The sequence below is a fragment of the Strongyloides ratti genome, scaffold srae_chrx_scaffold0000002 (genome assembly GCF_001040885.1).
Source record: "Strongyloides ratti genome assembly S_ratti_ED321, scaffold srae_chrx_scaffold0000002".
Taxonomy (NCBI): Eukaryota; Metazoa; Nematoda; class Chromadorea; order Rhabditida; family Strongyloididae; genus Strongyloides; species Strongyloides ratti.
Genome location: NW_020171510.1, coordinates 1,879,645 through 1,906,924, shown reverse-complemented (window position 1 = coordinate 1,906,924; position 27,280 = coordinate 1,879,645). Strand labels below are relative to the sequence as shown.

Here is a 27,280-nt window from a genome sequence, read left to right as displayed (position 1 = left end):
TATATTTAGTGTAATGTATATCACGAAAAAAAAACTTAAATGAAATAAAGCAGCTAAATAAGAGTTTTAATTTTGAAAAATGTTGTAAATTTCGGAATAGAAATTTATTATTGGTGGTATAGATAAGAAAGAAATTTATGCATGATTTTACACTCAATAGAATACACAAAAAATCTTAGTTTTTATTAGTAAAAACATGTAAATTTGTGCAATTGTAATTAAAACAAATAAAGGTGTATAACTTTTTAAAAATATAGAATATTTTAATATAATTACATAAACATGTTATACATTTGATTTTGGTAAACGTAATTTTTTTTCAGCTCATTTATTAATAACTATAAACGCTTTAATTAATTACTGTTTAATAAATAATTTTTTTTATATTAACACATTGTTATTGTATTACTGTTAAATATATATGAATTCAGTTGAGTTATCTAAAAAAATGTTCTTCTTCAATTATTTATCTGTAGATTCTGAAAATAACTGAAAAATAATAACGGAGGAGAATAAATACGATGAAATTACCATTTATAATAATAATAACATAAAAAAATTAAACGGGCACTGTTTGGGTAAAATGATAATAATTTAAAGATAACGAGTATAAAAAGACAGTTACTTTTAGTTTTAGTTAGTTTTTTGTAATTGTATTGTACCCCAAATAAAATCATCATTTATTAATCACTAATCATAGCGCCCCCGGATTCAAAAATTTTTAAAATAAGTTCTTGTTTTCGGCTTCGCATGTATGCGAACTATCTAAAAGTTTTGGGCTCAGGATTAGAAGAGAAGGATTTTTATCGAGCAATTTTGGACAATGTTCCTGAAGTTTTTAAAGCGGAAATTGTTAGAGATGCGTTGGAAAAACCTGAAGGTATGATAATGGATTCAGAATATCTGTTGAGTATAGTAGAGCGATGTTGTGCGGAAAGAGAGGAGTTGGAACCTATTTTATTATCTGTGGATAAATTGATGTCTTTGAGGTTTAAGGAGGGTCAAAATGCATATACAAATTTGTTAAGTGAAATTTCGGTGAGAGCACATTTCATCGAAAAGAAGAGGAATAAGGAGTTTGTCATCGTTTTGCTTTTTATGTTTCTGCTACCTACAAGAGATAAAAAAGAAATAGATAGCAATAAATTATGGTCATTGTCAAGAGCCAAAGAGTTCGCGGTAAAGGCAGATGTGGCTGAAAAATATATGTATAGTTTGAAAAAAAAGAAATTATAAAAATTGATCAGCAGGAACTGGTGGAAAATAATGAGAAAAAAGTGGTTAAGAAAAAAAAGGTATCCAGTAAAGGATTGTTTATAGAAAAGCAAGCTTGTTGTGTTGAAGCTCATATAGTGGGGATTGGTAAAAAGGAATGCTATTTGGATTCTGGAGCTGGAGCTAATTCAATTGGTTTGAAGAATGTACCTAAGAAAATTGTGGAAGAGTTAAGGAGGGATGATATTGTGATTTTTAAAGATTCTCATGGAGAGAAAGTAACCAGTTTGGGATATTTTACAACGCACATAGTATTTGAGAATTTGAAGGATAGAGAGTTTGTAATAAAAATGCATATAAATTTGGAAAGTTCAGATGTTTTAATTGGGTTTCCATTTTTAAGAGAGCATAATATTAATATTTTGGATATTGCTAAGACTCCAAGAAAAGAAAAGGCTGGAGAGGAAAAAATGGTTAAAGGAATTAAATTTAAAATGAATTTATCAAAAGTGGAGCAATTTTTGTTGGAAAAAAATTTAGAAGATTTAACAGATGAAATGGAGAGAGAGAATTTTTTGTCAGTGGAAGTTAATCTGGTAGATTTTAAACCTAGAATTATGAGAGAAACAAGGGTCCCGGAGGATATAAGAGATGAAGTAAAAGAAATATTTGAGGAATATTGTGAAAAAAGTTTTTGGGAGAAAGTTCAGAACAAATCGAAGATAAGCAATACAAAAAAACGTAGTGTTTGATAGGAAGGAAAATAGAAGAGTGAGACCTTGTTTAAATTTGATTTATATGAATCAGTTTGCGGGAGAAATATTTATGTCAAAGCTGTTTCAGATTTCGAATATGTTAAGAGAAGGAAAATTTGAAACAATAAGTATTGGAGATCTAAATAAAGCGTTTTTTAGGGTTTCTTTAAAAGATAATATTTTAGATCATTTAATTGTGGCCACAGATATAGGATGGTATAGAGTGAAGGTTTTGCTTTTTGATTTCAAAAATTCATCTGCGTTATTTTATTCTTTGATTATGGATAGGTTAAAGCATTTAGATGTGAGGGTGTACTTGTATATGGATGATTTTATTGTTTTGTCAAGGAAAGATAATCATGATGAAAATTTGCTTGCGGTTATGGAAGTTTTAAGAGACTTTTAGTATATTTATATATATATTATTAAGAAATAATGAATAGCTGAAAATAGCCTACTGTCAGGTTATATTCTTCGTGTATATTTGTTATATTTTTGTTAATTAATAATATTTAACATTTTACAGTGCACAATGCCTATTTGAAAAAAGATTTCTTTAGATTTTTCATCCGTTAATACAAAAGTAACTTGAATTTACCGATAACTGAAGACCATTATGACGATATAGTCATTCAGAACGTTCATCAAATCGAGTTGGGTTCGAAGGCTGTTTTCGGTGTGGACACCTTTAAATCTAGAGCACAATATATTTCTATATTGACCATCGAAAGAGGTGTGTTTTTATCTTTTTAATTATGTATAATTAAATTTATAGGTGATAATGTATTTTTCTGTTTTCCACCTGGAGCTGGAAAAACAATTACATTTCTATCAACGATCGAATATGAAATTATCAGTAAAAAAGTGCAAGTTTGGCACGAATAAGGATCAACTTATTGGTTGGAAAATTAATGAGGGTATAGAAATTCCGGAAGAGAAATTAAAAAGGTTGTATTCATTACCAGTTCCGTTGTCAAAAGAAGAATTGAAAAGTACTTTAGCAAAGTTTCAATTTAAGGCACAATGTATACCGGAATATTCTAAGTATGCGGCTCCGTTACATAAGTATACGGGCACTGAAGAATTTGATGAAGAAAAAGTGAGAATGCAATTTCAAAAATTAAAGGAGTATAAAAATGAATGTGAAACTTTTTTCTTTAGAAGAAGGTGTGAGGAGATTTAAAGTTATTGTTGAAGCAGATGAGTTTGCAATATAGTTTTCTCCGGTGGCGTTATTAAGAATGAGGAAAAATTATTTGACGCTGGGTCTAGGACGTTGAGGGATAGTGAGAAGAATTATGTTATGCATTCTAAGTTATTATTATGCTAATGTGAGTGTTTAAAAAGAAATATTTATCAATATCAGTGTTATGGTGTTACTTGTGTGAGTAATGTGAAGAATTTGTATGAGGTTGTTTACTCTATTCCAACAATAGCAAGAAATATACATCAGATGTTATGTTTGAAGTTAATGAAGTTTGATATTTTATTTGAAAAAAATGGAAAAAATGTGGTCAGTTTAAAATTTGTCCAGGTGGAAAATTTGGAGTGGATAATAAAAATTATAGGTAAAGAACAAGATGATTTTGTTAAATTCTTGATTAGAATAAAGAATTCTTTAAATGAATAAAAATTAGTTACAAGGCTGAAATTCTTTAAAGATGTGTGTAGAGAGGATATTGAAGTAAGGGATTCTTTGGTTTTGGTAAAAGATCGAATTATAGTGCCGGCTCAAGTTATAAAGAAGGTGGCAAAAAAGTTGCATGAAGGACATAGATCAGGATCGGCTATGATAAAGGAAGCAAAAAGATATTTTTGGTTTGAAAATATGGAAAATGTTTTAATGAAGGAATATAGAAAATGTGATAAATGATGGAGTTGATGAGGAATCGAAGGATTGCTGTTTCGTCGTGGCTTTCGGCGGAATGCCCAATGGAAAGATTTCATGCTGATGTTTTTGAATATGTTGGAAGAAAGTTTTTAATTGTGGTGGATAGTTTTAGTTCTTTTATTATGTTAAGATTGTTAAAAAATATTTCTAGTAATGCTACAAAAGCGGCTTTAGAGAATATTTTTGCAACGTATTCGAAGACGGCTGTAATTGTGTGTGATAATGCTACGAATTTTGCTAGTCAGGATATTTTGGAATATTTTATGGATAATAAAATTTATCCGTCATATGCAGTGCCAAGACATAGTCAAAATAATGGAACAGCAGAAGTAGCAGTAAGATTGATAAAACAATATTTGAAATCTAAGGAAATAAAAAATATAGATGAGAGTGTTTTAAATGCAGCTATGTTATTTGTAAATAGTAGAACTATGGTAGATTAGAATAATGGTTCTTTTGTTTCACCGGTAAAGAAATTTTTTAGGGTGAATTTTTCAATAGAAAATATATGGGAAAAATATAAATGTGATCCAGTACTGTTAAATTGTAGTTGTTGGGTAAAAATTGACAAGGATTCAAATTGGAAAAAAGGAGTTGCATTAGAGAGAATTAGTAAGTCAGTATACAAGGTTTAAGCAAATGATAAGATTTATGTAAGAAAACATAATATGGTAAGACTAAATAATGAAAAAATGTATTCACAACAGAGTAAAAGTAGAGATTCTGATGGTGCAAATTTAAATTCTAATGAGGAAGAGTTAACTGGTGAAATGTTTAGTTTAACTTTGGAAGCTAAAGATATGCAGCAACAGTTAAATGGGTACTTGGAAAATTCGAGTGTTAGACCAGTTATTGTGAAAAGAAACAAGGTTTCAGGAAATTTGGTTTATCCGGAAAAATTTTATGTAGATTCTGAGATTGGGTTCGAGAGTTTGATGAGAAAAGTAGGAAAGTCGTTAGTGATAGCTTCAGATGGTTCTTGTGAATCTGAAAGGGGTTATAGTGTAGCAATTTTTGGAGATAACAAGTGCATAAAGGAATTAACTGGTAGATTGGGTGATAATAGTACCGCTCAGTTATGTGAAATGGTTGATGTAAAAAAAGGTTTTGAGTTGGCTGTTGAACTCAAAAGAGAGGATAAACAGGTTATTTTGGTATCAGATTCAGCGTATATGTGTAATGTTTTTTCAGAACAATTAGAAGCAATTAGAAAGTCTAATAATATGAAAAGTTCTGGAAAAGTTCTGGTGCATAGAAAACTAATAATGGAGACTGATGAATTGTTGAATAAATTGTACAAATCAAGTATAATTCAAGTTAAGTTTCATGTTGGAATAAAGGTTAATGAAAAAGAAGACGAACTGGCGAAAAAAAGTGCAAGGTTATTGTAATGGAATTTGAATAATAACAAGAGAAAAAATTTTAATTTAAGATAGTAATAATTTAAATTTATACTTATTAAATAAGATTGATTTTTCTTGAAATTTTGTAATTGTTGTTTCTTGATAACAATAAAGTTTTTAGCTTTTAAGGACTTCAGGCAAAACACTTCAGTTATCAATAAAGTTTTCGGAGAAACTTTAAGAGAGGATATTTGGGTAAAATGATAATAATTTAAAGATAACGAGTATAAAAAGACAGTTACTTTTAGTTTTAGTTAGTTTTTTGTAATTGTATTGTACCAAATAAAGTCATCATTTATAAATCACTAATCAGGTACTTTTCATTTTTTTTTTGTAAGGACAAATTTTAAATGATAATTATTATCAAAAAAGTGATAATTTTAATCAAAAGGCATTTGATATTTGATAATTGACTTGTTAGAAAAAAATGATGATAGATTTAGATCAATTGATACAAAAATGATCAAGAAAATCAACTTTTTCTAACAGTCATTTTTTTACAAAATTTTTTTTCAAATTTAATAATTTTTTTTGCAAAAATAAACATTTTTAAGTTAACTACAATCGAAAAAGAAGCCATTGTTTTTTTTATGAAGCAAGGAACTATTTTCCATTAAATTATGTAAAAAGAAACTAGGAATTCACTCACACTAAAGTGTATTACATATATCACTTTGCAAATCCTGAGTCTAGAGTTCACACCCAGATTATCGAAAGGATTGGGTAAGCGCCAAATAGAAGAAAAAAGAGAAGAAAGGTTCTGTTAGAAATATGTTAAACGGTTACTTCACTGAATTCATGTGAAAACAGAGAAATAAGCTAGAGAATCCTTTCATCCAAAGATTGCGAGATATGACAACCTTCGGGCTGCCGGAAAAAATGCATAAAAAAGGGAAAAATTAACCAAAAATATTAATTTTTTAATTGTTTTATATGTAAATGAATTTCTCTATTCAATAAAAAAAAACATTTTAATTTTTTTTGGCAAAATTTGTTTCTACCAAAAATGAAAAGTCTCAAAAAATGTTATGTCCCGCTTTCGGATTGAAAGAATTTAAAAGCAAAGCTTGATACCATGCAATTCTTGCTATTCAAAAAGGTAAGAATTTTCTTAAAGTATGAATAATATTTATGATTATAAATGACTACATTTTCATGTGCCATCCGCCGAGATCAGATATGACATTAATGTTTTTATCTTCGATAATACCTGAGACAAGCACATTGATAATAATAATATTGCCAACAATTTTATTATGTGAATAATATAAAAATATATGTGATAGAGCCAAATTGCTTTATATTGTTATTAACTTTACAGTATCTAGTATGCAAAAAAAATATCTTCTCGAATGTGTAAATAACGCTCCTGATTTTTTTAGTAAGGTTAATATATTACTTATCACACCTGACACATTCATTAGTGATAACTGTAGATTAATGGTTAATACACTTTACCGTATGAATCTGTAGAAAAGAATTGTGGTTGTTAGAGCTCACCTTATTTTTGAACATGGATTGAATTTCCGCCTTAAAATTTTGAAGCTGATAACTTTTTTTGAATCTATAAGAAAAACTCAGCTAACATTTTGCTCTGGATTTATTATGAATGAAGTAATAGAGAAAATAGCTCGTATATTCAACGTTTATGCATTTACAGTAATGAAAAGAATTTTAATAAAGCTAACACAATAATCCTAAATATCAGAAAAGAGAATCTAATTGACATAAGTAATTTTGCTGACGCAATCGAAAGATTGAAAATATCAAGGAAAGAATTTTTTAAAGAACGAGATTTTAAAGTTGTAGTCATCGTACGTAGCATCAAAAAAATAAAAGAATGCATAAATGTATATAGACGTCATGGATTTATGACGACAATTTATAATTCATTGTTATCAAAAACGGAAAAAAGAATGGCAAAAGAACGATTCGAGCAAAATAATAATGTTGCAATTATTAAAACATCTGGTAACCTAATTGGAGTAGATTTGACCAAACTTTCATCTATAGTTAATAATGCACTACTTATAAATACATCGGACTATTATCAGGATATAAGAAGTTTAAAAAGAGATGGATTTATTAGTTTCGCCTTAATGTACTTTACCATATCATTCATAATTTCACTGAAAAAAATTATTACTATTAGAAATTTCGAATCTTCATTCAAAAAATCTCTCTTAGTAAGTTAATTATCTGAAGTGGAAAATATATCCACTTTAGGTAGCTTCTCGACGTTAATTTTTTTAAATTGTATTAGACCACTAAATAGTGATCACGAAGCTCAATCAAAGTTTCAAAAAGGGCCAACAGTATTTTTTACAGATGCTTGAGAAACAGCAAAAGAAATGTCTTCATTCATTCTATATATCAATTTATGATGAATTAGTACTAAGTAATTGTATTTATCGTTGTACAAATAGTTATAGGCTCCGCCTTATAACTAAAAACTATAAATAAACTTTAAATTTTAAAATTTAGTCACTCTTTTTTTTTTTGGGTTTTATTGTATCTTTATTTTCCTCTTTTTGTATCTTCTTTTTAATAAATCCTATTCTTTAATAAAATGTGTACTATTTGGATAAAACAGCTAGTTACCTCCAATTGGAGGTAGTAGTAGAACAAATAGCCAAAAAAGCTCAGAGTAGAAATGTTAACGAAGTTGCATAACGAAAAATTTGATATTAACTGAAAAAAATGTTGCTAGATAAAAATAAATTTTTTTTTGGAAAATAAAATTCTTCAAGGCATTGAAAATGAAGAAAAACTTATGAAACAATTCCACAAAATGAACAATCTGTCAACTTGGGAAAGCAGAGAAAATCTATACAGATCAAAGTAAAAACTTTTTCAAGCTTCAACCGATTGGAGATGGATCACAGAAACTGGAGATAGAACATGAAACTGAAAACGAACAAGAAACGGAAATGGCAGACGAGCAAATTTAAAATTGGGGAGCAATTAGGAGACTGGAACAAAAAGAAATCAAAGCTTTAGAAACTTATAGTGTGGGAGTACCGTGGAATTACAAGGAAAATAAATTACCAATGATGAAATTCAATTTAAGAAAGAGATGTTAAAGAACCTGAAGATTACTTGAACGAAGAATGGAAGATACAATTTCAAAGCACTAGGAAACTTTTTCAACATGAAAATTTATGAAAGTTTGCTGTGGAAATCAACATCAAGAGAGATGTCCAGAAATTTTTTTATGAGTTAAGAGATCATTAAAATGAAGAACGGATACCAATGCCAAAAGTCAACACTGTCATTTCAAAGATGAACATTATGAAGGACTTCAGGTTATTTCTCTTAGAGTCACTGACGTACAGAAAAAATAAAAATAAATAAAGTATTTTAAAAGGTTTTAACATCTTAATTAAATAAAAAGTTCATAGAGCGTATGATAGTTGTTAAAAAATAAAAAAAAGTTTCAGAAAAATTTTTTTGTTATATCCAAATTTAAAATAAACAAATTTTTTATATGAATAACTAAATTTTCTAAAAATAAATAAAATTAAGAAAATTGATAATTGATAATTGATTTTTTTTCAAAAAATTTAAAATGCTGGCTTTGCCAAAAATAAATTCCCTCTTTAAAACTTTTAATAACGAAAAAGTTGCCTTAAAATTGCTTTAAGACGAAGGAATCGTCGTGGAAATTGACGAAACAAAAGTAGGTAAAAGAAAGTAAAATAGAAGCAACCGTGTTGAAAAAGTCTGAGTAGTCGAAAACGATTAAAGAATGGAGGAAAAACGTGTTTATGCTGTTACCATTGAAAAAACATGACAGTAAAACAATTATAAACGTTATTTAGAAGCATGTGGCACCCGGTTCTATCAAACACACCGATCTTTAGAAGAGATACAATGGAATTGAAGAGATACTTGGATTCCATAATAATACTGTGAGTCGCAGTGAAATTTCCAAAGATTCTACAACTAGAGTACACCCAAACTCAATTTAAGGTACTTGGAATGGATACAAGCTTCTGATTTCGTCCAGAAGTCAGATAAAACAGAATATAGAAAAAAAGCTTTAAGAATTCGCTTGGCGCCAGGTAAATAGTAAAAATCTATAAGCAGCCTTTCCTTCTGCCTCGAGAAAGGTAGATTTAATTTTAAAATAATTTTTTTTTAATAAAAATTTTAGTACGTTAGTGACTCTAAAATTAAGCCGTCTTTAGAAAAAAACCAAAAAAATGCGAAAAAGGAATACACGAAGACTTGGAGAAACTGAAAATGAAAATGTTTTTCAACAACGAACATCTCATTATGACTGTCAGGATATTTAGGAAATTTAAATGGATCACTGGAAAGAAGCTAGAAAGAATCAGGGAAAACTACGAATAGTTGTACAAGTGTTCAAAAACTTTTTTTTTATTTATCTGTTTTTTTTTTCTTTCTTTATTTAAAAAATTATGTATAAAAAATATAAATTCAACAAAAATTTTAAATTATGTATTTCAAATAAAATCAAAAAAAAACTTACATTCAAAATTTGTATTTTAGATAAAATCTAAAAACTTACGTTACATAAAATTCTCTATTCTAAATCAAAAAAAATTTAAGTTCAATTTTTGTATTCCAGAAAATATTCAGATTTTTTACATTCTATTAAATTTTTAAAAAAGTTTGAGTATTTTAAAAAGTCGAATACTTTCTACATAGATAAACTTAATTAATCTTAAATGATTTAATCTTAAGATTCGGAGTATCTTTAGAAATACTAAAAATAAATATGAATCTTTTGCTAAGATTAGCATTTATCATCAACGTAAAATTAGAAAAATGATCTTATTATATGATTATTCTTGAATAACATATTCTGTTGATCTTGATGGTCTGTGGAGTAATAATTTATCTAAATACGAATATATATGTATGTAAATTAATATTTTTAGCTTTTTTGAATGAAAATGCCGTTGGTTGATATATCTTTTATTTCTGTAGTTAAAGCATTTTGAAAACTATCTTCAAGCGTTATGAACAACCTTAATTGTTACGTATAGATAACGCTGCATTTTTTGTTGTTGACATATCAAACAGTTTACTAAAGATAATAATATTAAGCTTGCTTTATCAGATCTTTATGTATAAAAAATGTTATGGTTGAACGCGCTATAAAAAAACTAGAAGAAATGATTTCTTATGCCACTTGGAATATAAATACTACAGCTGACACTAAGAAGAAGTTAATTAAAATGGCAATGGAAGAACCTGAGAATTTCAATGAAGAATACAATGTAATTTTAACGACTCCTGACAGCATGATTAGTGAGGATCTTCGATTAATTCTTAGCAGTTTATATAAAAATAATCTTCTGAAGAAAATTATTGTCGATGAAGCACACTTAATCTTCGATCAGGGACTTGGGTTTCGCCCAAATTATTTAAAGATGCTAAGTTATCTTAATACTATCAGAAGATGCCAATTTATTTACTGCAGTGGATCAGTGTTTGATGAAGCAGTTCGTCGAATTATCAGAATTTTCCGCTTACCAGAGCATACAGTGATATGGGGTATTTCTTATAAGCAAAATATTGTTATCACTATGATTAAGAAGGAAAATTTGCTGGATATATCGGACTTTATGGACAGGCTGATTAGACTAAAAATTCTCCGACAGATGTGTTTTGAAAATAGGCCTTTTAGAGTTGTAGTTATAGTACGTAATATCCAGAAAATGCCGTTCTGTGAGGAACTGTATGATTAACATGGTTTCACAGTTGTCAAATATAACAGCACCCTCATTAAAAAAGAAAAAGCTAAAGCACGAGAAACTTATGAAACCAGTGATTTCTCAGCTTTTATCACTACTGCTGGCAACTTGATTAGAGTTGATCTCCAGGCTTGCTCTGTTCTACTACATCATGGTTTGCTCACTATTATATCAACATACTTCCAAGACATAGGAAGATTGAATCGTAGCGGAGATTTGGTTTTTTCACTTATATATTCCACTTCCTCAGCAGTCTCTTCGTTAAAGAAAGTACTCACCATTGAGAACTTCAATATGTCTTGTCGACGATCCGTTTCAGTTTCAAGTCTCTCTGAGAGTGGCAGCATTGTACAAAACACATCATTACCAAAACCAACAAATGAGCTGAATTGGATAACTTGTCGAACGAAAATGGAAGACGGTAATGACATGGTAGAAATGGCGCAAGCAGCTTTTCTTAATATGTTAAGTAAAGATGCAACGAATTGCTTACCCAATCCTAAATTTATTAAACCTTATGAAGTCTGGGATGAATAATTGTATGATATAGTTTTCTTTTACCGTCCCAACTATCTAAAAATGCTTGCTTACCTTTAAACTATAAAAAATGTCAGTTTATATCCTGCAGTGGTAGTATATTTGATTCGGCTATAGAAAAAATCGTGAGAATATCACATTTACTTCCTCATAAATTGATAAGAGGTGTTTCTTTTAAACAAAATATCGTAATAACTATGGTTAAAGAAAAAATCTTCTCGACATTTCCGATTACGTTGATGTGTTGAAACGTTTAAAAATTCTTAAAGAATACTGTTTTAAAATAAAACTATTTAGAGTAGTTGTAATAGTTAGAAAAATAAAAAAAATTAAATTTTGTGAAGAAATTTACAAATCACATGGTTATACTGTTGTTAAATACACCAGTCTATTATCAAAAATTGAAAAAGGAAAAGCTCGACTAAAATATGAAAGTAATGATAATTCCGTTTTCATTAATACAGAGGGAAACCTCGTAGGTGTCGATTTAAAATCTTGTTCAGTTTTATTATACCACGGATTGCCATTAAACATTACTACTTACTTCCAAGATATCGGCCGACTAAACAGGAATGGATCATTATCATTTTCAATACTATCTACAACTACATCAGCGGTTGCTTGTTTAAAAAAGATATTAACTATTGAAAATTTTAATACAACATGTAGTCGTTCGTCTTCGGTGTCTACATTTTCAGAATGCAGTGGTATTACCGGTCCAGCACAAATTATTCCAGGTGATATAAATTGGATAGTACCGCGTTCAAAACAGGATGATGGTTACGATATAGTTGAAATAAGCCAAAAGACTTTCCTTAAAATATTAAATAAAGATTTTAGTAACTGCTTGCATAACCCCTATCTTGGAATTTTAGATGGCATACAGATATCTAATTGTGTCTACCGTTGCACAAATTGTTTGTCTAAAAATGCTCTTCTAAACGAAAATTTGCTAAGAGATGTTATTAAAGTATATCTCAACAATAAAAATATAAATGGCAACGAAACTGAAGAAGAGTTGTTAGAAAATTTCTATTGTGTAAAAAAAGTATTTCTTAAATGTGACGAAGAGAGAACATCGTATGTAAGAGAAGCTGGAGAAAAAAATACTTGTAAAAAAGAAGAAAAACAAAAAGAAAGCGGTGATAAAATAGATAATGATAACGTAGATAGAGCGCAAAAAAATTGTGTAAAAAATTTAAAAAATATGGATGAAATTTTGAGAAAAAGAAAAGTTAATCATACATCAGAAACGCAGGTTGATGAAATAGTAGGCCAAGAAATAATTAAAAGAAAAAAAAATATCGCAACTGAGGAAGTACTTCGACTAGTAAATATAGAAACTTACAAAAATGAATTCAGAAAATTAATGAGTAATAAATTCATGACCAATTACGTTATTGTTCTTAAAGATACCATAAAAAACCAAAAAAGCACACAAGAATATGTTACTGGTATGTTAGAAAGGAGCACTTACCTAATAACTGAAAACATATATATAAGGCTAAATATACTGTATCGACACTATCGTAGACGTGTTCCATATGTACAAAACATTTTAGATATTTTTTTACGTGAAGTTGGCCACCATGCCCAAATTGACAATTTAGTGTTAAATAAAAGAAAATTTTAATGAAATTAATAATATTATTAATTTATAAATTTTTATACATTTATTTCTTTATGTTTAATATACTGTATATTATTTTTACATCGTATGCTATAACCAGCTAAATGCAAAGTTAGGTTATTAAGGAAGAAGGAGTTAAAAAATATTATAGTTTTGATAAGTGTTTAATTGGGTTAAAATAATGATGATATCATATATATTCTTTTACATCTTTTATATAACAATAACAAATATGTGAATTAATTTTAGTAGCAAAAATGACGTGTGAACATTTATAAAATGTGAATATTTTCTGTCAAAAAAAAGCGATTTTTCTACTGAATGTGAATTTATAGAATTGCAAAAAATTTTAAAAACATTTTGAAAATTTCAAGTAGAAAAATTCAATAATTTCTAGTAAAAACGTTTTTAATGGAAAAATTACATAATTTCTATAAAAATAGTGTATTGTATATTTCTTTGTATTGTTCTTAAAAATTAAATACTTATATAATATACTTTAATTTTTAAAAATCATAATTATTTAAAAATTGTTTTATTAAAATGTCCGGTTACAACTCCAACCGTTTGTATGGAGTAAGTTGAAAATACAAATCTTCTAAGCGATTAAAAAAAATACATAGCATTATGCAAGCAAACAATACTGTTATATTGTATTGCACCCATTCAAATTGTAAAAATAAAATTGAATTGTTAGTGAAATCTTACGTTTCTCATTTGAAGAAGAAACATAAAATTATTGCTGCAAAAAAAAAGCTATAGTTTACAAATTTAAGAATAAATAATCAGTTTAACGAGATTATAAAAATGGTTAAACTATCAACTGAAGACACTAAACTAATACTCTGAATAATGACTCAGACATGACATCAATGGATTTTCCTAATAGATCTCAATTTGTAGAAAATAGAAGAAAAGTATAATCGATATATGAATAAACAATGAAAAATGATAGTTCAAAACAAAACGAAAGTTTAAATTTGATCTTTTAAATGAAAATATTATAAGTAATCTTTTTAAACAAAAAAAATGCTCTTTCAAGTGAAGATTTATCAGATTACTTTTTGTTATGCTTGACATACATTGACTGAAAAATGTTTTCAAATAATTCAGAAAATTGTACAAGTTATTTGTTTATTTTCAAATGATAATAGATATTTAAAAATGGCTGCAAAATTAGAAATATTTAACAAAATAAATACTAAATATTCCGAAGTTTAGCACATTGATTTCATAAATGGATATTCAAATAAAAATGATGATAAAGAAACAGATATATAAAATGGTTATGAAAGTAAGAAATAGAAAAAAATAATGAAATAATTAGAGATGCTGTTGTAGATATCCTAAGAGAAAATAATAGTGATTTAGAAGCTTCAGAAGAATTATGTATTTTGAATGAAACAATAAATAATGATAAAGAAAAAACAACACAAGTTAATTTTAAAATTATAAATATAAGCAAGCAATTTTTTTAAAGTTTAATAATGCCTTACCTGACTTTGAAATTGTTGAAAAAATCAAAAAAACACTTTTATCACGTAAAAAAAGAAAAGAAAAAAAGACATTTGTTTACTTTGTCATTATAAATATTATGTTGCCAAGAGTTTTTGAACTCTATAATGTGGAATTAAAAAAGTTGAATCTCGAAATGTAATTTTACATTGATAAAATCATGCTTCAAAACTTACTTATCAGCGAATGTAGTAGTTGTTACATAAAAAATCTTGCAGCATATTTCATTTGTTTTAATGAATATAAAAAAAGACATATTTCCGTTAGGTTTCACATTGAAAAGTGCGGCTAAGCATACAAATCATTTATCTCTAGTAAAGTCTTTGGTAGAGCATTTTGAAACAGCTTCTCCTATTTATAAAGATAAAACTTATAAACTGAAAATAATTTGAATTGTTGGTGACTATCGTAGCATTTTCTGTATTATAAATTTACTAACAAACTTAGGAAATTATAATGCGTTTTGTATAATATGCATAAAAATAAAAAAAGAATGATTTTTAATATATACTTGTTAAGAAACAAACAAAAAAAGAAAATTTAATAAATTCGGTACTATTGTAGTAGTTGCCCAAAAATTTTAAATTCCATGTAATTTAACGATAATAAAAAATTTTTTTGCATATAAATTAACATATTGGTAATTGATAATAATATAAAGAAGTTAAAAAAAAATTTTTTTTTACTGATAAAAATGTAAATTAACTAATTTTTTGCATAAATAACCAAAAAAGCAAGGTAAACAAGAGATATTTGATATTAAATTCATTTTTTTGGATAAAATTTACTAATTGTTTTAGTAAATTAATAAAAATTGAATTCCTTTCAACTTAATAAAGAAATCCCAGATGAAACTGCAGCTGTAAAATCTCTTCAAAAACGTGGTTTAATTCCTGAAGCAAAAGAATGCGAAAATGGTCATGAAATGAAGCTATCTTTTGAGGCAGTGAATAGATGGAAATGCAGTCTTAGAAGCTGCAAAAAACAGGTAGAAGTGCAGGTCGGAACATGGTTTCAAAGAACCAGAATGTCACCAAAAACGGCAATTTCATTTATATATCATTAGGCAAATAAAGAAACGTCTGGGGAAAGAATGAAAAGGGAATTGGAGCTGAATCCAGGTACGACTGTAAACTAGAACAGCCTTCTGAGAGAGGTGTGCTTTTTTATGGAGAAAAAGAACGAAAATAAGATTGAAAGAAAGGGATTAACTGTGGAGGTTGATAAAACTCTTTTCGCGCAGCGGAAGAATCATGCTGAAAAAATGTTGGAGCAGCAGTGGTGCTTTGGAAGGATCTGCAGGGATACCAAAGAATGTTTTGTGGAACCTGTTACAGATAAAACTTCAGAGACTTTAATGGAGATGCTGAAAAGAAGGGTGGCTCCAGAAACCCTTATAATCTAAGATATGTAGAGGGGATACTCCCAAGTAAGTGCTTCTGAGTATGAGCACTTAAAGGTGAACCACAAGTATAATTTTGTAGATCCACTGACAAATGCTCATACCCAGAACATTGAAAGGGTCTGGAAGTCAATGAAAAAGAAGTCCAAGAGTAAGAATGGGACTCGCAGAAGCATGTTGGAGGGATACATGCATGAACTTACTTGGAGAAAGAAAAATAAAGATAATGAATTTGAGTTTATTTTAAGGGACATTGTTATCTTTAATGACTTTTTAAATGAGTAATAAAAGTTTTTTAATTTTAATTTTTTTTTTAATTTTATTGGAAACAATTAAAGGATTCATTTTTTAAAAATTTTTTTAATTTAGTTAATTTTTGAATAAATTATATGAAATTAAAAAATGGTAGTCATCTAATCCAATAGTACCGAAAAATGTTTTCAAATGATTCAGAAAGTTGTACAAGTTATTTGTTTATTTTCAAATGATAATAGATATTTAAAAACGGCTGCAAAATTAGAAATATTTAACGAAATAAATACTAAATATTCCGAAGTTTAGCACATTGATTTCATAAATGGATATTCAAATGAAAATGATGATAAAGAAACAGATATATAAAATGGTTATGAAAGTAAAGAAATAGAAAAAAATAATGAAATAATTATAGATACTGCTGTAGATATCCTAAGACAAAATAATAGTAATTTAGAAGCCCCTGAATAATTATGTATTTTAAATGAAACAATAAATAATGGTAAAGAAAAAACAACACATGGTAATTTTAAAACTATAAATATAAGCAAGCAATTTTTTTAAACTTTAATGATGCCTTACCTGACTTTGAAATTGCTGAAAAAGTCAAAAAGTCACTTTTATCACTTAAAAAAAGAAAAGAAAAAAAACAGTACTATTCCGTTATATCCCCCCAAATTAAAATGAATAAAATTTACCTTAAAAGAATTTTTTTTGAAAAAAAAGCCTATCGTATTCTCCATCTTCTTTTCTACAAGATGGATAAAAAAAATTAAAAAAAAAAATAAAAAAATAATAAATTTGTTATTAATTTGGTACTATTCTTGGTGTTATATTGTTATACCTCTTTCTGAATTAAATCTATAGAAACTTATATTAAAAATATTTATTTTGAAAAATTAATAGGTCTATCAGATTCTCCATCTTCTTTACTACAAAATGGATGGAAAAAATTTAAAAAAAAATTAAATTCATTATTAATTTTTATCATAAAATTAGAAAATTGTCGTTATTTTTTATCATGAAACGAAAAAAAAAATGACTCAAATATTAAATCTCATCATGTTTCCTATTATTATTAGTTAATTTTTAAAAAGTTTATTTATGTTTTTTACTTTATATTGGGTTCATTCTATATTCTTTATGTAATTAAGGTTTTATTTAGGAAAATTTTATCAATTATCAAGTACTTTCATTCATTTTAATTTAGAGGGGTATAACGGAATAATACCGTTTTTTTTTAATGATTATGTTTATATGTACCTGTAACTTATAACATACTATGTTGTTCTAATTTTGCTTTCTTATATTCTTCTTTATCTTTCTTTAATCTTTTTGATTGTTTCAGGTAAAAACTTTTAAATGTTTCTTATTTATAATAACATGACTATAATCTTGAAGAAATTACTAGTTTTTTTAATTTGTAATAATTTTTAAAAGAAGCATTATATTTATTATAGTTTTAATGACTATTTTTATCATTAAAATTTTTAAATAAAAATAAAATATTTAATATTACTTTTTTATATTTTATCTTAGTGTTATTTAAAAATAAATTATGTAACTTTATTATTTATAAAGTATAAACTTTTTTTTTAATTAAATGTCATTTATTGTATCTTGTCTTTTTAATAATTTTTATGCAATATTTGATTAATTACCAATTAATTTTATAAAAAAAAAAAAAAAATGTTACGGGATTAATAAATATTATAAATTAAATTTATAACATACATTTTTTTTATTATAAAATTAGACAAATTTATATTATATAGTTGAATGAAAATTATGTCATTTATGTGAAGAAAATGTATTTTAATACAAATGTTAATCCAGTTAACTTATAATCTAGTACTTTGAGTGTTCTTTGATAAAGTCCAATGATACATAAATCTTAGATCATTTTGTAGGCATTTAATAAGTCATTAAAACTTATAATACTGGTACACAAGAAAAAAATTTTTTTTGAAATGTATCATTTTTCTTTTAAAGTAAACAAAAAGCATGGTAACAAATTTTTTATTTTGTATAATTACAAGAAGGTAAATAACTTATATTTACTTTAATAACTTTTAATAAATAAATTAAACTTTTTTTTATAACTATATATTTAATTTTATATATAAACTTAATTTAATAAAACAAATGATAAATTTAAAATAAAATTATTGTATATTAGATGTATATGTACTGATTTATTTGACAAAGTTTTTTTTTTCTTACTTATTATAATAATGATGATTCATATTTGTTTTATTTTTCTAATATTTTAAGTTTAAAAATAAAAAAGATCACATATCAGTAATATTAATATATAAAAACGATATAATATTGTATTTAATAATTTTCATCTTTATTTTTATATAATATAAAAAAATTTTATTATTAATATTTTCAAGATGGATTTTAAATTACATAAAAAATGTTTTGAAGTTTGGAAAAATCATCAATTTATACTTTTGCTAACATTTTTCCATATAATATTTATTATTTTAATTGCTATTTTTGGACGTTATCCTGAATATAAAGTTAATGATAATAATTTATCAAAAATGTCAACAATTTATCCAATGTTTGCAGATATAAATGGTAAAATTTTTATAAAAAAAATTTTTTAAAAAGTATTTTTTTAGTTATGATATTTATTGGTTTTGGATTTTTAATGACATTTTTAAAACGTTATGGATATTCTGCAGTTAGTATTAATATGCTTCTTGCAACTTTTTCAATTATTTGGTCAATTATTATTAGAGGATTTTTAAATGAAACATTTTCAAGTAATAAATATTTTATATTATCTATTACAAATTTGATTTATTCAAATTTTTCTGCTGGTGTTGTATTAATTTCAATGGGAGTATTATTAGGAAAGTTATCACCAACTCAATATTTAATAATGGCACTATGTGAAATTCCAGTAGCTATGATTCTTGAACATGTTATTACTGAAATTTTATTTGTAGCTGATATTGGTGGTAGTTTAGTTATCCATATAATTGGTTGTTTTTTTGGTTTGGGTGTTTCAAAAATAATTAATAGAAGAGAAATATATAAATCAAATAATGAATCATCAGTTTATCACAGTGATTTATTTTCTATAATCGGTACATTAGCTTTATGGATTTTTTGGCCTAGTTTTAATGGAGCATTAGCTGATGGTGATATTGGAAAAGAAAGAAGTGTTAGTAATACATTTTTATCTCTTGTTGGTGCTACAATTGCAACTTTTTTAACATCAAATTTAATAAGTAAAAAAAAAGAATTTAATATGGTTCATATTGGAAATTCAACTTTAGCAGGTGGTGTAGGTATTGGTAATGTAGCAAATGTTGTTACAAATCCATGGGTATCTTTAGTAGTTGGAACAATTAGTGGTTTTATATCTGTACTTGGATATGAATTTGTAACACCAATTTTATCTAAAAAAGGAATATTACATGATACATGTGGTGTAATTAATTTACACGGTTTTCCTGGGATTATTTCTGGTATTTGTGGTATAATATTTGCATTTATTTATACAAAAAATTATTATGTAAATGATGAGTATTATATGATTTTTCCAGAAACAAAAAATGGACGTACATCATCTCAACAAGCACTATATCAATTTATTGGTTTAGTTATTGCATTATTTGGATCTTTAATTGGTGGTATACTTACTGGCATAATTTTACGTTTACCAGTTTGGGATAAAGTACCAGATGATGATTTGTTTTCAGATAGTAAATATTTTCACACACCTGACGATTATGAATTTACAACAAAGATTTCATCAAATATTAAAACTTTAAAAAACAAAAAACTAGATTTAGAAAACATTTAACATTTTATTTTAATAATATTTACATTTTTAATTTTATAAAAAGAAAATATATAAAATTTAGTTTTCGCAATAATTAAAATACTAAATAGTTTTATGTCATTAAAAGTTTTTTTCTAATATACTTGATTTTATTATACATTTTACTTTAAAATTATTAATCTATATGTAAAAAATGTTAGTATTATTGTGTTAATTTGTATAAAAATTTTACTTTTTCATATTTCATTTTTTTAATGAATATATAAATTTTAACTTTTTACAAATATAATAAAAACGTTTTTATCATAATTTGTTATATATATTAATTTTCAAAAAAATTAAAAATTTTAAAAAAGTAAAAAAAAAGGTATTGTATTTCAAATTTTATTAACTTATTTTAATTAAATTTATAAATATTTCATAAAAATAATTTTGTTACCTGCAAAAAAAATATAAATATTGTTTAAATAATAATTGTAATAAAAAATTTTCAATCTTACTCCTAAAAAAAAACATAGAAAGTAATAATAAAAAAAATTTTATTTTGCATAAGTCAAAGTTTTAAATGAATTATGTAAAATTTCTTTTACTAATTATTTTTTATTTATATTACAAATACTACAGAAATAAAAAATTGTAGCATAATAATTCTTTAATATACATATATATAGTAAGTTCTATAGTATAGCGGCTTTATTACTATCAGTAAAAAGTTTTACATATATACTTATAAATACAGAATTCTTATCTTATATTAAAATTTTATTTATCTTTAAAATATAAAAGCATTATGTGTCTAATTTAGAAGAAAATATAATTAAAAAATCATGAAAGATATTTAGCAAGTATGGTCCAAAAGAACATTTTTTTAAGTGAAAACATAATATACTTTACATTTAAGTTTTTAAATTACGTATATAATTTTTTTTCAATAAAATATAAAAAATTGACATTGTGAAGATAAAAAGTAATAACTTTTTTTTATTTTTTTTACATGAAAAAAATTATAATTTAACTTTTTTCAGGAGAGAAAAATCAAAAAGTCTTTTATTTTATAAGTTTTCACAATCTAATTTGTAATTCCATCTCTCTATTTGAATTAGAAAAAAAGGAAGAAAATAATCGTATAAAAAAAAAGAAATTGTAAAACAATGGCAGAATAAAAAAAATGTTCTAGAAAGAGAGCTCTTAACACAATATTTCAAATTATAATTTTTAATATTAAAGTTCACAAAATAAAAGTTAATATTTTAATATTATTGTACTTTTAACGTAGAATAGAGCTAAAAAAAGAAACTGGACTGATCGGCTTTACTAAGAAGGTACTTATGAAAGTATTAAACTATGTTAATTCAACAATTTATTATATAAAATAGTTTTTAATTTATAAATTATTTACTATTTTCACTTAATTAGAAAATTTTTGGTTAGATAAGAAATAAATTTTTGGTACTTTTCAGTTTTGATCGGGTCTTTTTTATTTTAAAAATCTTTATACCAAAAAGAGAATTTTTTTTATTTTTTTTTCTTATTCTTTACCTCTACGTGAATACAGCAAAGCAGCTGCCCAGCATCTTTCCAATGGATACATACATGTTTATTGCTCTTTTATTTGCGCTTTCCTACAATATTACAACAGTCTAGGTGTCAGCTTCAGATTCAAAGTTCACAAAGTAGTTTTTGTGATTTATTTTGAAATATGTGAATTCCTTAGCTTCCAGCTCACTGGTTTTATAATAACTCCAACTTTCTAAGAAAATTATAGCTTTTTAAGCTACATTTTTTTTAATTACTCTCAGGTAGTTTACATTCCTCAATCTAAGACGGATGACAAAAGCAATTTCTCTGTCTCTATGCAGATTTTCCTGAAAATCTAAAATTTCAGAAGAATATTCTCTGCATTCTTTTTCCTTATTGTAAATAACCGTTTATCCATCTCTACTATTTTGTCTTCTTTTCCAATTTTTCTAATACCCTCCATCTCTAAGTGAGCTACGCACACCTTCCTAATGAAATTGCACCAATTTACAGTGGTTTCGTAATTTATTCCCAGCTTCTCTTTACAGAATTTGATGGAAACCATCTTTTTGCCTCAACAGTGCATTAAACATACTGCAATCTCAAAATCCAGCTTAGAATCGCTTAACCAAGTGCTTTTTTGTGGCTAATTTTTTTTCGACAGGTTCTTTAGTTGCAATTTTATTGGTTTCTCAGTCCTATATTAAACTTCATTTGATGACATTCCAAGCATTTTCTTTCTTTATGAAGAAGTTGATTTTTTGTAAAAAAAAAAAGTCTATGACTTCTTTTTTAGTTATTGATAAAATGAAAATTTTTAGTTTTACTCAAAATACTTTAAAAAAACGTTATATTTACTTAACATTTTTTTCATCATACATTTGTTACCAAGTCTATTATTAACTATCACATACCTTTTTTTAATTTATCATTTTTTTTGCAAATTTTTTACCATTTTTAGAATGGTTCAACAAAAACTGAAAATTTACAAATTTTTAACATGTTATTAAAATTAAAAATAAAAAAAAGATATTTTTTGGAATTTATTTTATTATAAGACAAAACTTGATAAAAATTTTTTTAAATTGTTATTTATATAAAGCATGAATTGTAACATAAAATATAAGTTATTTTTTTAAGTTTTTTTTTATTATTAACATATTTTTTTGTATAAAAATTTAATATCAATATTAAAAAACTTTAAAAAATTTAGCAACAACATGTTAATTTAAATAACTTTTATTTTGAAAAAAAAATATTTTTAATGTGTAAAATATTTATAATATAAACTTTATTTTATGTAATCATTTTAAGAAACAGGTTAAAAATAACTTATGTAATATAGAAACTTATATTACTTAATATTTTATTTTTGAGTTGAAGTATTTTAGATTAAACGAATTAATAATGATTTAGAAGTCTATATATAAATAGAAATTATTTATAAAGGCATTGTTGTTTCTAATATTATCACTTTTTTAATCTATATGCATAATTATTGTATTATAAATTAATTTATTTTTAAGGCATTGTAGTTTGTATTTTTTATAACTCAATTTGGGCATTAATTATTAATAAATATAATTTTCTGGGTAAAATAAAATTAGAGAATGTAAGTAATTAAATGTATGAATTATAATATTATAATTATGGCTTATAAGTAGCATTCTTCTGCTATATTAAAATGCTAAAGATGCTTGTAAAATATTATAGAGTGAATTAGATTAAACAAAAACTTATAATATTCGTGTGTTTTAATCTAGATGGACTAAAGTTAGTCTCAGAGACCAACAAAACTCTTTTTTTTATTTTGCTTTTATAAGAAAATTGTATATGATTTTATACAAAATACTATATATATTATATTAGCAACATTTATCTTTAATATCTAAACATATAAATTAGTATTTGTTTTATTTAACTACTACAAACATTCTTTATGTTGTCAGGTTGTTTCAAATATTTTTAATTAATTAAAATAATTAAAAAGAAAAAATTTTTTTCTGAAAATTACTTGAAACTTTAAAATATATTTTGTAATTTAACCTTAAAATATAATAAATATAAAAATTTAAAATGTAATTAGTAAGCAAAAAATTTAAAGATAAATTTTTTTATTAAAAAAAGAGTTTTTTACAAAATTAAATAAATTTAGTAAACCATTTTGTTATATTATTATTGATATCAAAAACTAAGTTGGTATGTAATGTTTAGCATCATTTAAAATAATAATATTTTTTTAAATTTAAAAAAAATCTATTTTTATGATAACAGTATTATTTAATATTAAATATTTATTTTATATTTGTTGTAAAAATTATCACTATTATTTATTATAAATTTATAAATAAAATATTTTTTTAAATCTGTGTAATTAATAAAATAATATATAAATAGAATGTTCATTGTTATAATATATCAATTTAATATGAGATTCTTACTTTTTGTTTATATTGTTACATTTTTTATAACTATTTATAGTAACAAAAATGAAAAAACTGAAAATCCTACTATAGATTATGCTATAAATTTTCTTAAAAAGTTTACTAAAGAAGGAATTAAACAACTTTCTAAGTTTAGTAAAATAGATGAAGTAGGTTCAGAATATAAAATTTTTGAAAGTATTATCAATAAATTAAAAAATGAACCAAATGTAATAAAAGTAAGAAATATAAAACTTTAATTTTATTTTTTCTGAAAACAATAGAAAATAAGAAAGATTAAATTTCTTCAATCCCGTCAATGGAAAAACTTTCTGGTAAATCCATTAAATTTTTGAAAAAATTTAAAAAAAATCACGAATAAAAACAGTGAAAATCAAGAATAAAAAAAAGAAAGTATGAAAAATTTTATATTTTTTGAATAATTCAAAATTTTTTAGAAAGTATTAGACAATTAGTTGAAATATTTCATATTTAATATTATAAAAAATATTTTTTTTTAAATGTATATATTATACGATTGTTTCTGTGCATATTTTTATCAAAAAATTTATATATATATATATATAAACAAAATGAAAAATGAGTTGGTGTAAGTTTCTGAACGTAATATTCACTATTTCAGCAAATACACCAAATTTACTTTGACTTATATATATATATATATGCAATTAATTTGAACAATTATAACTTTTAAATAACACTACTTATATTATTATTATAATAATATTAAAATTAATATTAACTTACACTTAACAAAATGAATAATTATCTAAATAATAGATTACAATAAATATGTTTCTTATTGGTGTCTATGATAAAATTACCTCTAAAATTACATTAGTATGAATAATTGTTAAATAATAATAATATAGACAAAAAAATAATATATTAAAAATATTGATAACACTATATTTTAACGTGTTATATACTTATATAAGTCATTATTATTATTAAGCAGTAAAATAATTAAATTATCATTCTTTAAGAAATGATTAATATAAAATATCTATATAACTTAAAAAAAATTATTTTATTATTAATATGTTATGCTTTTTATATTTTTTTTATAAAAAGAAAATATAGTAAAATATTTTAAAGTATACTAATAATCAGAAATATTACTAGAGTTATCACTTGTAATAAAATATACCTTTATAGTGGAAGACTTATTAGAAAATAATTTATTGAACACATTAGCGAGTTACAATTAAAGTAAATAATGATTCAGCTGTGGACTTACTATAAATTAGTTTAAAAATATAATCCTAATCGTAGCGACTATTAAATACTAAATAATCTTTATAGATATTTAAATCTATAAAAAGTAATTAATAACTTATACAATTAAGCTAAATTTATATTTAATTATTGAAAGTATGAAATGACTTCTTGCATATAGGTCTATTTTTTATATATTGTAAATATCATCATTTCTTATAATATCTATAAAATTATAATAATTTACAATTACTAATTGTTTAATAATATAGTAGAATGGTAATAAAGAAAAAATAGAAAAACTTTCAAAAATGATAACTTGACTGTAATATATACTGTAGTTAAATAAATATTTGTAATTTATACTGTTTATATTTTTTTTATTACAATTTTGTATTTGAAAAATAGTTTTATCAATAAAAAATAAATGTTGAGTGAGAGAAACATCTTGTCTAGTATATAAAGTGCACTCTTTACATAAGAAAAACAATGCAGCAAAAGATGTAGTGTCTCTTAATTTCTCTTATAATAAAATATATATTATAAACCTTTTTATTAACTGTAATCTACATTATAAAAGAAAAAATTCATTTATAAAATAAAAAATTTTTTATAATAATATTTCTTAGATATAAATATTTATATATTAAAAATTTTGTAAAATCTTTTAAAGAAACAAACTTTTTTGTACATCTTTAAATAAAAAAAGTTGCTTTTAACATAAATATTATTTAATTAAAGACATACAGTTTTATTGTTACTTAAAATAAATATAAATTTTATAAAAAATATTAATACTTATTTTTGATATTTTTGGTTATGAAATTTTATATAAGTTAAGAGATTATGATAATCAACATATTTTTATTTAAGTCAAATGTACAAACTATTAAAAACAAAAAAAATTGGTTCAAATTTTGTATCATGTATTAAATATAAAATAGTGTCTAAAAATTTATACAATAAAAATTATGATTTTAATACAATTTATTCAAAATTAATTATTTTAAATTTTTCAATTTAAAATTGTTCACTTAAAAAGATTAAACTGATCAAATTTTATTGTATCTTCAGAAAAGTTTTAAATTTAATGTTATTATTATTGATTATATAAATAATTACCTATCTCTAAATTGTTATTAATGATATCACTTTAAGTAACTCAGATTTTTTTTTATCAACAAATAAATAAATAAACAATAAAAATAATACTTATTTTATCTAGAAACTGAATTTATATCTTGTTTTTTCTTAAAGCCTAATTTTTCTAATTAGAAAAATTAATATTTAAATTTTTTTAATATAAACGCTATTTCAAAATTAGAAAAAAGTTTAATAGTTAATTATATTAAAATTCAATTAAATTTAAAAATTTACAATTAAAAGATTTTTAATATATTAATACACAATATATACAATATATATAGTTATATAACAACTATTATATTAATGATAATCTTCTCTTTGTTATTTTAGAATACTATGATTCTTTTTAAAATAATCTCTAAATTTCTTCTTCCTAAAATTATTATATAGACGTAAGAACTTTGTGATTTTATCATTTCATGTTTTTGTAATGTTTCACGTTACTGAATCCGTATATTATTTACTCTCTTCTATTTTATTGTAAAAATATTAAGGGTTAAAATTATTGTACACCCATATAGAGATAAATTTAGTATTAAACAGTCTTTTAAGTTAAATTGAGTAAAAAAATTTTATTAGTAAATTAAAATTTATTGTTAGTTAAAATATTACGGAGTTAAGAAACGTTTCTTTTTATTAAGTTATTTTGATAAATTTGTAAAATTATTTAATTCTAGTAAAAAAAGATCTATAAAAAATAAAAGAGTCATATTACCTTTAGAGGATAAACCGTACTTTTGACTAAATCAGGACTACTGATCTCCAAATTTTATTTTACTATATATATATTTTTTTTAACTTTTGTAAATGTTTATTAATA

At 24.2% G+C, this 27,280-nt stretch overlaps 9 protein-coding genes across 9 annotated transcripts; all 9 read left to right on the top strand.

Moving 5' to 3' along the window:
• Positions 1 to 750: 750 nt before the first annotated feature.
• On the top strand, positions 751 to 1,967 carry SRAE_X000141200 (Hypothetical protein; the record flags this gene model as incomplete). The annotated part of the gene is made up of 2 exons (XM_024648652.1): positions 751 to 1,038; positions 1,215 to 1,967. 2 exons carry the CDS (start codon positions 751 to 753, stop codon positions 1,965 to 1,967), a joined length of 1,041 nt encoding a protein of 346 aa, XP_024498877.1.
• An 847-nt stretch (positions 1,968 to 2,814) lies between these two features.
• Positions 2,815 to 3,843, top strand: SRAE_X000141100 (Hypothetical protein; the record flags this gene model as incomplete). The annotated part of the gene is made up of 2 exons (XM_024648641.1): positions 2,815 to 3,137; positions 3,642 to 3,843. The coding sequence occupies 2 exons, from the start codon at positions 2,815 to 2,817 to the stop codon at positions 3,841 to 3,843; spliced, it is 525 nt and encodes a 174-aa protein (XP_024498876.1).
• An 8-nt stretch (positions 3,844 to 3,851) lies between these two features.
• On the top strand, positions 3,852 to 4,304 carry SRAE_X000141000 (Integrase, catalytic core domain and Ribonuclease H-like domain-containing protein; the record flags this gene model as incomplete). The annotated part of the gene is made up of 1 exon (XM_024648630.1): positions 3,852 to 4,304. One exon carries the CDS (start codon positions 3,852 to 3,854, stop codon positions 4,302 to 4,304), a length of 453 nt encoding a protein of 150 aa, XP_024498875.1.
• Positions 4,305 to 4,553: 249 nt separating this feature from the next.
• On the top strand, positions 4,554 to 9,336 carry SRAE_X000140900 (Ribonuclease H domain and Ribonuclease H-like domain-containing protein; the record flags this gene model as incomplete). Its single annotated transcript, XM_024648619.1, has 2 exons — positions 4,554 to 5,242; positions 9,237 to 9,336. The coding sequence occupies 2 exons, from the start codon at positions 4,554 to 4,556 to the stop codon at positions 9,334 to 9,336; spliced, it is 789 nt and encodes a 262-aa protein (XP_024498874.1).
• A 1,039-nt stretch (positions 9,337 to 10,375) lies between these two features.
• On the top strand, positions 10,376 to 11,527 carry SRAE_X000140800 (DNA/RNA helicase, DEAD/DEAH box type, N-terminal domain and Helicase, superfamily 1/2, ATP-binding domain and P-loop containing nucleoside triphosphate hydrolase domain-containing protein; the record flags this gene model as incomplete). Its single annotated transcript, XM_024648608.1, has 2 exons — positions 10,376 to 10,974; positions 11,014 to 11,527. The coding sequence occupies 2 exons, from the start codon at positions 10,376 to 10,378 to the stop codon at positions 11,525 to 11,527; spliced, it is 1,113 nt and encodes a 370-aa protein (XP_024498873.1).
• Positions 11,528 to 11,724: 197 nt separating this feature from the next.
• On the top strand, positions 11,725 to 15,738 carry SRAE_X000140700 (Helicase, C-terminal domain and P-loop containing nucleoside triphosphate hydrolase domain-containing protein; the record flags this gene model as incomplete). The annotated part of the gene is made up of 3 exons (XM_024648597.1): positions 11,725 to 11,762; positions 11,825 to 12,981; positions 15,512 to 15,738. 3 exons carry the CDS (start codon positions 11,725 to 11,727, stop codon positions 15,736 to 15,738), a joined length of 1,422 nt encoding a protein of 473 aa, XP_024498872.1.
• A 102-nt stretch (positions 15,739 to 15,840) lies between these two features.
• On the top strand, positions 15,841 to 16,359 carry SRAE_X000140600 (Transposase, ISXO2-like domain-containing protein; the record flags this gene model as incomplete). The annotated part of the gene is made up of 2 exons (XM_024648586.1): positions 15,841 to 16,050; positions 16,087 to 16,359. The coding sequence occupies 2 exons, from the start codon at positions 15,841 to 15,843 to the stop codon at positions 16,357 to 16,359; spliced, it is 483 nt and encodes a 160-aa protein (XP_024498871.1).
• Positions 16,360 to 18,728: 2,369 nt separating this feature from the next.
• SRAE_X000140500 (Rh30-like protein) lies at positions 18,729 to 20,155 on the top strand (the record flags this gene model as incomplete). The annotated part of the gene is made up of 2 exons (XM_024648574.1): positions 18,729 to 18,918; positions 18,963 to 20,155. The coding sequence occupies 2 exons, from the start codon at positions 18,729 to 18,731 to the stop codon at positions 20,153 to 20,155; spliced, it is 1,383 nt and encodes a 460-aa protein (XP_024498870.1).
• A 3,925-nt stretch (positions 20,156 to 24,080) lies between these two features.
• Positions 24,081 to 24,431, top strand: SRAE_X000140400 (Hypothetical protein; the record flags this gene model as incomplete). The annotated part of the gene is made up of 2 exons (XM_024648563.1): positions 24,081 to 24,314; positions 24,360 to 24,431. The coding sequence occupies 2 exons, from the start codon at positions 24,081 to 24,083 to the stop codon at positions 24,429 to 24,431; spliced, it is 306 nt and encodes a 101-aa protein (XP_024498869.1).
• Between the last annotated feature and the right edge of the window lie 2,849 nt (positions 24,432 to 27,280).